The following is a 12222-nucleotide window of genomic DNA, read 5'->3' as shown; positions in this document are numbered from 1 at the left end:
AATATTAAGATATGTTCTTCATGAAAGTTGTAGGTAATGATGTTATGGTTACTGAAAAATTTGAATCACCTAATTTGGATTATTTTATGAAAAGTTATACCTAAAATACAGAGACATTATCATTTTCATCGAGAATTGAAATACCGACATACAACGTTTTAGGGGGTATTACAGAATAAATGCAACAACAAATAACTAAGCAAAGACAATCAAAATGACTAAAAAGATAAAAAACACAGAAAAAAATCTTCATATTTAAAATATAAAAACAAAAACTTATCTAGTTGTAGTATGTTTTGATATTTTCTCTTTTTACTATTATCTGATTCACATGAATTGGGAGATTAAAATACAATAATAATAATAATAATAATAATAATAATAATACATCTGAGTTAATTTCACAAGTGAGTTTAATCATACCAGCGAGTTTGAGAGTTTGAAGATCAAAGAGTATCAATAAAATTAGTGGCCTAAAATAAAATTCTAATAAAAGGTCTCAAATATACATAGTTCAACAATAATAACATATCTATTGTAATCCCACATAGAGTTTGATCATATAAAGTCTCAATAAAATTAGTGGCATAAAATAAAATTTTAATAAAACACCTCAAGTATGTACATAGTTTAACAACAATAATATATCTTGTGTAATCTCACAATTGAATTTGATTTGATGATCAAAGAGTATCAATAAAATCAATGGTCTAAGACCAAATTCTAATAAGAAACCTCAAATGTTTATATATAGTTATTGTATTTATTCATAGCTATTATTTTTTTCACTCACAAATCTTGATAAACATCAATACGCTAAAAATATTATTGCAACAAGAGTTCTTGACAAATATCAATACACCCCATAAAAATTATTAATATTAAAAAAATATTTATAAAGATTATGAAAACTTATTAGTTCAAGAGGAAAAAAATGGTGTTTGATTGAGAAAAAAAAGGAAGAAAGTTTTTAGCAGTGAGAGCAAAGTCGTGCAAAGAGCAGAGAGGCGAGGCGTGTGTTGCGTTATTGTTTTATCGTATTTAATAAGTCTGAATGTTGTTAAAACTCTCCTACAGATCTGATTCATTCGGATCTTTTCAAATCCATTAAGAGACTTTTTTTTTAAAAAAGAAACGAATGAACTTAATGGGCTGAATCTGAATGTTTCAGATTCAGACCCAAAAACCAAACACACTTACTAAGCTGAATCTGAATAATTAAGATTCAGACCTCTATTAAGTGCAAATAAATGAAGCCTAACATTCCCTTCTTCCACAACTAAAGCCTCCACCTGATCAAGCCCATAGACAACATGACCATTTGTGCATATTAACTCTGTCCTATATGTATATTCTTAAAAGCATTCTCCATGTGCTTTGATATAGTTTCTCTTGAGTCAAGGATTTATTGGAAAGTGAGGAATATAGTTCTTACTTTAGTTGGTGTTGTTTTATGATGTAAAATTGTGAATTCAATGTCACTTTGAAATATGAATTGAAAACTAAATGACAAAAATAATAAGTAGTAAGGTATTGAAATTAATATTTAATATTTATACACGAATAAAATAGTTAATTACTACAGTTTTAATAGATAATTGATTTATCCAATAACACTATATTAAAAAATCAAAAAATCAAACTAATAACCTGATATTTTTTTTAATATAAAATCATTAAAATACCGTTAACCCAATAACCCAATAGCGATAAATTAATAATATTTGGTTCAATTAATCACTCGATTCAATTTTTGCACACCGTTAAATCTGACCAAATCGGATCTTTTAAGACTAATTAAGTGCAAACAAATGTGGTATGAGAGAATATGGTCAATTTTTTAAGGATATCTGTTTTTATGGTCTAAAAGTGCTCATATTTTATATACATAAAGGACTTTCTTGGCAATGTATTATACAAGGAGAACAGAAATAGAGTAATCTTAAGATTTGAGGGACCATTTGAGTTGAAAATTACTAGTATATTAAACCTTGAAAATATCCTTATACAAAGTACTACTGGAAAACTGACCTGATAGCCTCTAAGCTTCGAACCAGTCGCAAAAACCCTAATCTCAGAGTTCGCTACGGCCTAGGGTTCCGTCAAATCTAACCAGTACTTCACCGTCGGAACACCGAGCCATCGGCCGTCCGGCAGAGAGCATCACTGCAAATGGACTTCGACGAGTACGATTATCTGGAGAAGACTGTGGAAGAGACTAACGGTACTTCTACGAAGGGCAAAGACAGAGACAATAACAGCAGCGCCGAGAAGGAGAAGAGCGAGAAAGGCTATCGCCGGAGGGAGAGAGATGGAAGTGAGGAATACGCAGCCGACGACAATAGAGAGCGCCGGAGCAGCAAAAAGTCTCGCGGCGACGGTGAAAGCATCAGAGAGAAGGATAAGGAGAGAGATAAAGATAGAGATAGGGAAAGGTCGTCAAGGCATCGGAGCAGGGACCGGGAATCTGAGAGAGACAAAGAGAGAAGCTCAAAAGACCGTGACCGTGACAGGGACAGGGAGAAGAGGGAAAAAGAGAAGGAGAAAGAGAGGGATAGAGACAGGGAGAAGGAGAAGGAACGTGATAGAGATAGGAAGAGTAGAGATCGGGATAGAGATAGAGACAAGGAGCGAGAGAAGGAGAAAGATAGAGATAGGGAGAGGTCAAGGAGGAGCCGTAGTCGCTCCAGGATTGAGCGAGAGCGAGAGAAAGAGCTGTTGAGAGACAGCGAGCGTGACTTTGAATCACGGGACAGCAGGTTATACTCTTTGCTTTGCTTGTATCTTATGTTAACATTATTAGTCTCATGTCATATCAAGTGCTGCTGTTTGTTGCATCTTAACAAATTTGAGTTTAATTCAAAATGATTAGTGTTTTGATAATAATTATTAATTCAAGCGGTAGTGATTGGAGAATAGTTTCCAATGTACATCAATATAGCTGGCAAATGCAATTATGTAGCTGCTAATGTGGTGAAAGGCATTGCGAAAATGAAAAAAGAATGATCAATATTTGCATCTCATCTTCTTCATTTCTCAAATTTATATCAATTTTTTTTTACGCCTGTGACTTTTTTGTAACCCAAAAAACAGAAAATTAGGTCATGGCTGAGTTTAAGTATGTGCTTGAACACACTCTGCTGAGTGTTTTGAGTTCTAGTGGGTTAAGAAGACTATTTGAAGTGGTCTAAGTGCGTAAAAGAGTGTCAGTTTAACCACAAAGAATGTAATATTCTGACTTGGGTTGAAATCGTAGATGGATTGTTTCCACATCTTAATGGGCTAACAATGCGGAAACCCTTCAAGGCTTGATTGAAGAAGTGGCTTATTCCCACATATATTGAGTATGATAAGGTCTGTTAAGTTTCTTTTGGTCTTTGAGATTTTCTCACTCCTGAATCCTTCTAATGTTTCTGCATTGATGGATTTAAGGTTACTTTTTTCTTAAATCTGATTTGAGATGTTGACAAATGATGTATTGAATTTCTAGGTTGGCAACGCATATGGTGTGAGGCTGTATCAGTTTTTCAACCTTTTCTTCTGTACGAAGACGAAAATACATTAACCCTATATGTGATTATTTTTTGTGAAAGCAGGGAAAAGTCTCAAAATTTGGTGCTGGGCAGCGAATAATGTCACAACACATACTGCATTCATATTATTAACTTGAAGTTTAATACATGGAGATGCTTCAAAAGTTCACATTATCTTCTAGAATTTGCTTCATGTGTACTTATTTTCTTTTTCACTGGGAATGATGTGTGTTTTACTGGAGGTTGGAATTCTAGTTGCTTTCTGTTTAGATATAAAAGACGAAACTCATGTAGGGTCCTTGAGCATTTATGAGGAGATCATGCTATATTCATCTAACAAGTAGATAAATGATGTTTGCTTTTTCCACTAGCCTATCCAAAACTATGGAATCTTGTTGAGTTCTTCGACATTTTTTCTCGAAAAGGCATGTCTTGATGACCTATCCTGCTGCAGGGGTTACTTAATTGAAAAGAGGTGAAAGTTAGCGCAGCTAGGGGAGATTTTAGAGGATGAGGACTCATCATGTCATAATATAATTTGTAGCATGTCCATGTATTTATGCAAGTTTGGTTGAACTTTGATGTTTATTGTAGTTGATTGCCTTCAATGTAGCAGGTGCACCATGAAATACTTGAAATTATAGTCCACGCTCTACTATGTGCAACTTACATTTTATAAGAGCCTCATACTTTATCGTTCTTTACTAACCATGAGATTAATGCAATTTAGAGGCTGATTTGCTTCAATATGTTCTATAGTTTGTGAAATAGGAATGCGACGGTCTGCGTGGACTCTAGCTGGTTAACGAAGTCATGTTTAAAATAATTCCTTGCTATGATCTATGTCATACATATTCTCATCATGGTCTGAGTCATTTATACAGGAGGTTCAAGGAGAAGAAAGAAAAAATAGAACCAGAAGCTGATCCAGAAAGGGACCAGAGAACTGTTTTTGCTTACCAGGTAGATAGTTTCAATGTCTTTGTTTCTGCCCTTTCATCTACATAATCATTTCTAACTAGGTGGTTTATCTGATCAAAAGGTTCATTCTCTGATTTATTTGGTTTGAACTTCTATAGATGCCCCTGAAGGCAACTGAAAGAGATGTGTATGAGTTCTTTTCACAAGCAGGAAAGGTTAGTTCACTTGGTCCTCTCTCTGTTTCATGGTAGATGAACTATGCTGCTGGCAAATTTATGGTTTGATGATCAATGTGTGCTGGCTATGTTCGTCCAAGAATTTCATTTTCTTGTGGTCCTCTAGAATTGATATGATACTTCATGTTTAGGACCAAAAAAATGATTTGTGTTCTTCGCTTGACCCTTCTTCCGTATACTATTAGTGCATGCTGTATGCATCTCCTTGCTGTTGCAGTAACTGCTTCTCTGCCTTTTTATCAGGTAGCTTAATTACATTCTCATGTCTCAAGATTCTATACTTGATTGGATGAACAATATAGTCTGATCAGGTTTAACTGATGATTTTATGCATGACCTATTGCAGGTCTTGTGGTGTATATAGTATGAGTGTACCAAAAGGCCCTCTAAAATTCAGTTTATCATGGAGATTTCTATTTTTTGACATTCCTTTATACATTTCTAGGTGAGGGATGTGCGGTTAATCATGGACCGGAATTCAAGGCGATCGAAAGGAGTTGGGTATGTCATTCAAACTCTCTACTATCTGGATGTAATTTTTTCTTCATTTCTTTCTCAAGTAAATTAATGTGCATCTTGCTTTGCAAAGTACTCCTGAAAGTCCCAAGGATTATGATAGTGCTGCTTTCTTTTTTGAGGGAGATGCTAACCATATTTGATTGACTGTAGCATTGCGGCATGTTACACTTCCTAATTCAAACTAAAGTGTTGTTTGTCTACTATGATGGTTAATAAAATTGCTGCTTTGCAATTAAACCGTATTTTTGATTTGTTCCTTAGACTTCTTTGTGGCTCTTTTACTCTCCGCCTTTAGAAAAACTGTGTTTCTCATAACTGTTTTGCCTATTACAGATATTCCCTTTGTTTGGTTTTTCTATGACTTCTGATAGTTTAAGACACATTTTCAGTCCCAAGTCCGGATTAGGGAGAAAGATTCAACAACAACAACATACCTAGTGAAATCCCACATGTGAGGTCTGGGGAGGGTAGAATGATTGCAGGTTTTATATAAAATGAGTCCAGGCAGAGCGAAATAGAAAGTGGGGATTCTATGCTGACCCAAGTTGGGGATTGTATAGTTTTCATTGTACACATGCATTTTTGACTATACTGACCCAAGTCGGGAATTGTATAGTTGTCATTGTACACATGCATTTTTGACTTCCTTAAAAATCATTATGATTGGTGGAGTAAAGGTTATTTGTTTGTACTTGTGAAAAGAACAGGATTATATGGATTGCCAAGTATTGTGAATTTTAGTCGAGTTGAGATAGGTCTATATATAGTATGCCAATTGTAAACGTAGTAAAACACAAATCAGTTATTGGTCCTGAAGGCATTTAAAGTTTTTGGGATATGGATTAGATGCTAAACCGTATGATTTCAAGTGCATCTACCTAAGGACTACTGATATGTCAGTGGGACCCACGTCCATGTGTATTCACCTCTGTGGAATTCTGAGAAGTTTCTTGAGCTTCCTTGCCCGTTTATTTTGGGAATTCCAAGCACAGGTTTAATCTGGTTGTTGACACGTACTACCATTGCTAAGGCTGTCAAGTCCTTTCTCTGGATGTTTCTGTCACTAATTTAACCAGGGTACTTCTTTATGCTTCTTGGTCCTGCCACAAATTTTTGGATGAAGTAAAAATATTATTAACAATGGGTAAAATCTAGCGCTGTATTCAAGGTGTATACCATAAAGTAGAAACCTTACAAATGTACATGATTTTCTATGAATGTCATCCAAGCATCTATACAAGTAGGAATCTCATGTGTGCACCAAAAAACAAGGGATCCTTGCAGGTACATTGAGTTTCAATTTTGTTAATAAAGTATTGGTATCTATGCAGGTACATTGAGTTTTATGATGCTATGTCTGTGCCAATGGCTATTGCTTTATCTGGTCGCTTGCTTTTTGGTCAACCAGTCATGGTAAAACCTTCTGAAGCTGAAAAGAACCTTGTTCAGTCAGCTGCGTCTGGTGGTGGATCAGGGTTGGCAGGTCCAAATGCTGCATCAGAGAGAAAACTTTATGTCGGAAATCTTCATTTTAACATGACAGAGTTGCAGCTTAGACAGGTAAGAAGACTGCCTCTCTTTATCTGCCTATAGTAACAAATCACTAGAATATTCACTTGTCTTGTGCACTACATGATGGTGGAGGCTAAAAGACAATATTCTGCGATGCTGATCTACCTTGACTGATAGAATATAACATGCTGCTGAACAAATGTATGTTATAGAGGAAATAAAGTTCAGGCAAACGCCTATATGGGTGTATGTATCAAATACTTCATTTATGATTTTCTTTCTTAGGGATTATTTTTCTCTTGTAAATTAAGTCCTTGATACAGACACCCATATATGCGTTTGCCTAAACTTTATTTCTTCTATAACATTAATTTGTTTTTCAGCATGTATAATTGACTTTTCCAATGTCCTTGCTGCAATAATCTGACTAAGCTTTTATCTTCTATTTCTAATTGTATTCTGTTATGTCTGGTGTGTTCAGATTTTTGAAGCTTTTGGGCCAGTAGAGCTTGTTCAATTACCTACAGATCCTGAAACAGGACATTGCAAAGGATTTGGGTTTGTCCAAGTCAGTCTTTAGCAAACTGAAATAATTCTATCCAGTGTATATTCTCTATCATTATTTTATTTCTTTTAGTAACACCTTTATGTCTCAATTTGGGTTCATCTTAGTTTGCTCAACTTGAACACGCGAAGGCAGCTCAAAGTTTGAATGGAAAGCTTGAGATTGCAGGTCGCACCATCAAGGTATGTTGATAGACTGAACTCGTTGGTGGTATATAGTCGCATTAGACCTTGCTTCTCTGAATACTATTGGATCACTGACCTGTGATTGGCCTTTTGATTCAATGCAGGTTTCATCCGTTACCGAACATGTTGGAGTGCAAGATTCTGGAGCTAAAACTGCAGATTTTGATGATGATGAAGGGGGTGGCTTGGTGAGTTTGCTCTTAAATCATTATAGGACCTTGCAAGCCATCTTTTCCCTTAAATAAGTTAAATACTTCATAATTTATGAGTATGATGGAGGTGGTAAAAGGTCCATCCAAGTGTGTTAGACATGACCTGAGAAGAGCGATTTAAGAATTTGTCAGTGTGCTGCGTCATTATTATAGCTTTTAGTCTCTCTGTTTCTTTCTTCCTATTTTCCCTTTTTTTCTGGAGTTGGTTAGGTATTTTAGAAAAAAAGGAATCAAACTGACTAAATTAATATAGAAATTTTATGATCATTAATTTATTTTTATAAACACTTTATATATCTTTAACCATAAAAAGTCGTTTACATTGTTTTTTTTGAAAAAAAATGTCGTTTTGAGTATCCTAATCTCTTCTATGTTGAAGTTATTTATAAGTGATTTATTTATTGTTTTAACAATTTAGTCTTGATAAGTTTGAAAACACTTATGGATGTAATGTTGTTTGTTCTATGGAAATGAATAGTTGTCACAGCTCCTAGTGAAATTTCTCACAGATACAAGCTTTTAATAAATCAATTTCTTCTATTCTCGCTAAACTTAAGACATGACAAATTGTGTCTTTAGTTCTAGATGATAGTGAAATGAATTTGTATTTCATGTGGGAAAAAACTGAAAAAACCAACAAATCCGAAACAAAAAAATGATTTTGTTTTGGTTTGGGTTTGGTTTAGATGAAAATAGAGACAAATCAAACCATGAACACACCGCAAGCATAACACCAAAAAGTAAATAACATGGAGCCATTATCAAGGTTAGGAAGGTCTGGTCGACTTTCTTTATTCATCTGGTTTATGTTGTTGTCAATGAGTGGTATCTCTCCTCCTAGGGGAGATCTAATTTTGTATTAGAGCATTGTAAAGCAGAATTCCACATGAGTTTTAGTTCTTGTTTTTACATATTCTAGGAAATTTACAGGACACTCTTTTCATTTTGGGATGTTAAAATATGTGAGACTTTAGCACTGCCTCATAAATAATACTATTTTATACAATATTCACAACTTCTCGAGAGTCCAGTCCTTAATTATGGGGTTGAGCTAGGCCTAGGTGCATGTTCTACATGGTATCAGAGTCCATCTCTATTCGGGCTCCCGGTCCATGCTCCAGTTAGGTCTTCGCATGAAGGGGGTGTCATGCTTCATTCTTTCTAATATGCCAAGTAAAAAAATAGTTATCCAAGTGCACTCACATCGAATGCTTTTTTTCAGCTAGTTGATGCATAATTTTCTCACTAACCACAGACCCCCACTTGTGGGATTTCACTGGGTATGTTGTTGCACTCAAAACAGCTTAATAGCAGTGGATCTGATTTTATCCATTCTAGGAAGTATGAAGTAGAGGGGTGGAACTTGTATTTTTTTAAAGACTAATCCATTCTGGAGCTGCTCAGGAAGCTATAGCATAATTTTATTCATAGTATGAAAATTAGTGGGGATCTTCCTTTTTCTGTAAATTGACAAGAATGTATATTTATCTTCTTTTTCTTTTGGTAACTCTGCATATGGATGCCTGTTCATAGATATCTGATGAATTCATTCTATCTGATAACAGTGCAGAGAGAGGAAATAATATTGCCAAATGAGAGCTGTAGGCTTCTAATAATTGCTATCTCTATCATAAAGTGAACACCTATCTGAATAATTTTTCTGTATTCCAGGCATTGAATGCTCAGTCAAGGGCCATGCTTATGGCAAAATTGGACCGCAGTGGTGTTGCTTCAGGGTTTGTCCAACTTTCTCCCTCTTTTGGGCTGCTTGTCTATCTTTGTCCTCCATTTTTTTGGGGTGGGGGTGTGTTTTTAGCACGTTTTGCATGCAAATCTAATGCTCAAATTTTCCTCTGCAGTGTTGCGGGTACACTTGGAGTTCCTGCACTTAATGGAGCAGCTCAGCCAGCAATGAGCATGCCAATGGGTGGGGCAACAGCTTTTCCAAATATGCTCCCAACGCAACTCATTGCTTCCATGGCTCCCGAACCCATCGGAATTCCCAGCGAATGTTTGTTATTAAAAAACATGTTTGATCCTGCAACTGAGGTTTGTGTCCTGTGGAGTTTCATATTTAACAGCATATTTCTGACCCATCATGGATAAAGATTATTTCACAATATATTGATCTTTCAAGTATGTGCTGCAGACGGATCCAGAATTTGATTTGGATATTAAAGATGATGTAAAGGAGGAATGCTCCAAGTATGGCAGGGTCAAGCATATCCACGTGGACAAGTATGTGGTTAATTTATATGGTGTTGAGTTTTGAGCTGTTTTGACTTCTAAAATAGTAAAATGCTTTCATTTCTTTGCCTGGCAGATCCTTTAATTTGTTTGTGTACTTTTGGATAGGATAATGCTTTTCCTCTTCTTCGCAGCCTGTCTTTCTTTGTCTACTAGACACCAAGAAACCTTGGTTTTGCTCTTAAAAAAGGGAAGACCAAGAAACCTTGTTTTTGCTAGGGAAAGACCTAAGAGATTATTAGCTTGACAATCATACTGAACTATGATATTGGCTTCAAATTTGATTGTTGAATGGCCTATTGATTTTAAGTGGCTAGTTCTTCATTCCTGTTAGACAAGTCTTTATTAAATACCACGATGCAGTAGTCAGCTATTCTGGCTGGCTGCTTATTGTTAAATAAATGTTATTTTCGTCAGTTATTGATCCTAGATGTATCTTTTGGCAGGAATACCTCTGGTTACGTGTACTTGCGGTTTGATAGTGTCGAAGCTGCATCTCGTGCTCAACAAGCTATGCACAAGAGATGGTTTGCTGGCAGATCGATTTCAGCCATCTACTTGGTAAATGCCCAAGTTCTCTGAGCATTTTTGTGTCCTTATCTGCTTCCTCTTCTTCAAATGCATAAATGGTTCATTGAGCGTGTTTGTTTTTTTATTTGGGGGAGGGGGTGTTGGGGTTGCAGAATGTTAATTTCTACCCCGTTAGTCTGTTTCATAAAGTGTCCATTTATACTTATTCTGTTTATTTGTGGTCTTAATTCCAGTAATGAGATAGCTGTGAAGTGAAATTGGAGTTCAGACCAGGAAATAAAGAAGAAAATTACTAAATTCTGGGCTGATTTTGACCTAGTGTTTTGTTCTCACTATCCAAAGCGTTTTTAGTTACAACTTTGTTATATTAAGTTTTTGTCAGTTTACCTTACTCTTGTTTATGTTTTGATTGAGCTTTTCTTTAAATAAAAAATGCAGTTGGATTTTTCTGATTGAATATTTCCTGTTGTGCTGCAGCAACCTTATGAATATGATGCCAAGTTCAAAGGTACAGGCTAAAAGGTTTCAGACAGGGGGCTATCTAAAATGTCTGAAGACTGCTGATTTGTTTATTGTAATTGCAAAACTGCAGCTGATTTTGTATTTAAGTTGGGATCTTAGTGATACTAAAAGACTCATTAAAGGTTCTGTATACTCGGACAGATGAGGCTATAGGTGTTACTGTGATGAAAGTTGTGTAATTTTGACACGGTATTCTCATTTTAATCCACCGAGTCACTTAGGGAACTCATTGTGTGCAGTTATATTATTCTTTTGGCAACTTATTTGCGCTTAATTGATCTGATTTAGGGTGTTGTTGGTATTAGACAGTTTTGGAAAACGTTCTTCAGGATTATTTTTATAAAAATTGAGAAAAATTCACTTGGTGTCCCCATGTTGATTGTCTCCTTTCTACCCTCTTTCAAGTCTTAGCATGTCCATCTCCATAACCCATGCGGCCACACTGCTACTCCGTCCGCTTTTATCCTTCATATTATTTTTTGCCCTCCAACATGTCTAATCCTACTCTTCCCTCCGCTTTTACCCATCATATTATTTTTTTAGATTATATATAAATATTTTTAGTTTACCTGTCATATTATTTTTCTAGATTATATATAAATATTTTTAGTTTATCAAGCACAAAAAAAATAAGTAATCACTATGTCCATTCATTCGACCAGCACCATCAGTCTGGAGCTTTAATCACCTCCACTGCTAGCTTAATCACAAATTCAATTATCCACTGAGCCAGAATTTTAATAATCAAATTTGTATTCGAATCGCAGAAGTGGGAGCTTATTCTTTAACATAAAAAAGATAGATGTAATTAGGTTCGATTACTTATACCAATTAAAAATAAAAAAAAAGGTGTAGTAATAATTTTAACCCAATTTTATTTGCCTAACTCGTTTATATTAATTCGGTTATTCTTTCATTGCGACATAAGCTTAATACTTGCCATGCAGCAGAATTTCTGTTGGAGCACTACACTACTCTACTCTCTGCAGAAGAATTTCGTTTTAAAGTGAAGTTGAAATCCAATACAATTCCAAAAGTTCTCATATCGTGGAAGTATCTCTTCAATGGCGATCGTTTACTGACTTTGCGCTCTCAGTATCTCCTATTTTGTGAGGAATCCGTTAGTAATAGGATAGTTTGAAGTCAAGGATCGACAATTTCCAGATTTGTTGCCGTCAGTATCTTCTCTTTTACTCTCATTTTCCTTGTGTTCGTAATATTGATTGTTTGAACTCGATT

General features: G+C 35.3%; 1 protein-coding gene across 2 annotated transcripts; it reads left to right on the top strand.

Annotated features, from left to right (window-relative positions):
- Window positions 1-2000: 2000 nt before the first annotated feature.
- On the top strand, window positions 2001-11208 carry LOC129901479 (uncharacterized). Of its 2 annotated transcripts, XM_055976683.1 has the most exons (14): window positions 2619-2759; window positions 3257-3354; window positions 4418-4496; window positions 4613-4669; window positions 5136-5191; window positions 6541-6769; window positions 7203-7289; window positions 7394-7468; window positions 7576-7659; window positions 9355-9419; window positions 9543-9732; window positions 9833-9921; window positions 10377-10491; window positions 10939-11208. In XM_055976683.1, the coding sequence occupies exons 2-14, from the start codon at window positions 3347-3349 to the stop codon at window positions 10978-10980; spliced, it is 1176 nt and encodes a 391-aa protein (XP_055832658.1). In that variant the 5' UTR covers window positions 2619-2759; window positions 3257-3346; the 3' UTR covers window positions 10981-11208. The 2 variants fall into 2 exon arrangements, with proteins under 2 accessions (XP_055832652.1, XP_055832658.1); XM_055976677.1 differs by lacking the exon at window positions 3257-3354 and having other exon boundaries at window positions 2001-2759.
- Window positions 11209-12222: the final 1014 nt, after the last annotated feature.

Source organism: Solanum dulcamara, chromosome 1 (assembly GCF_947179165.1).
Source record: "Solanum dulcamara chromosome 1, daSolDulc1.2, whole genome shotgun sequence".
Lineage (NCBI taxonomy): Eukaryota > Viridiplantae > Streptophyta > Magnoliopsida > Solanales > Solanaceae > Solanum > Solanum dulcamara.
This window is presented reverse-complemented; position numbering and strand designations above follow the sequence as displayed.

Excerpts from the sequence above, each read along its gene's own strand:
- LOC129901479 (XM_055976677.1), top strand. The coding sequence starts at position 2,173 with ATGGACTTCGACGAGTACGATTATCTGGAGAAGACTGTGGAAGAGACT. Across the intron at positions 4,670-5,135 it reads TCTTTTCACAAGCAGGAAAG|GTGAGGGATGTGCGGTTAAT; the intron begins GTTAGTTCACTT and ends ATACATTTCTAG. Across the intron at positions 10,492-10,938 it reads CGATTTCAGCCATCTACTTG|CAACCTTATGAATATGATGC; the intron begins GTAAATGCCCAA and ends GTTGTGCTGCAG.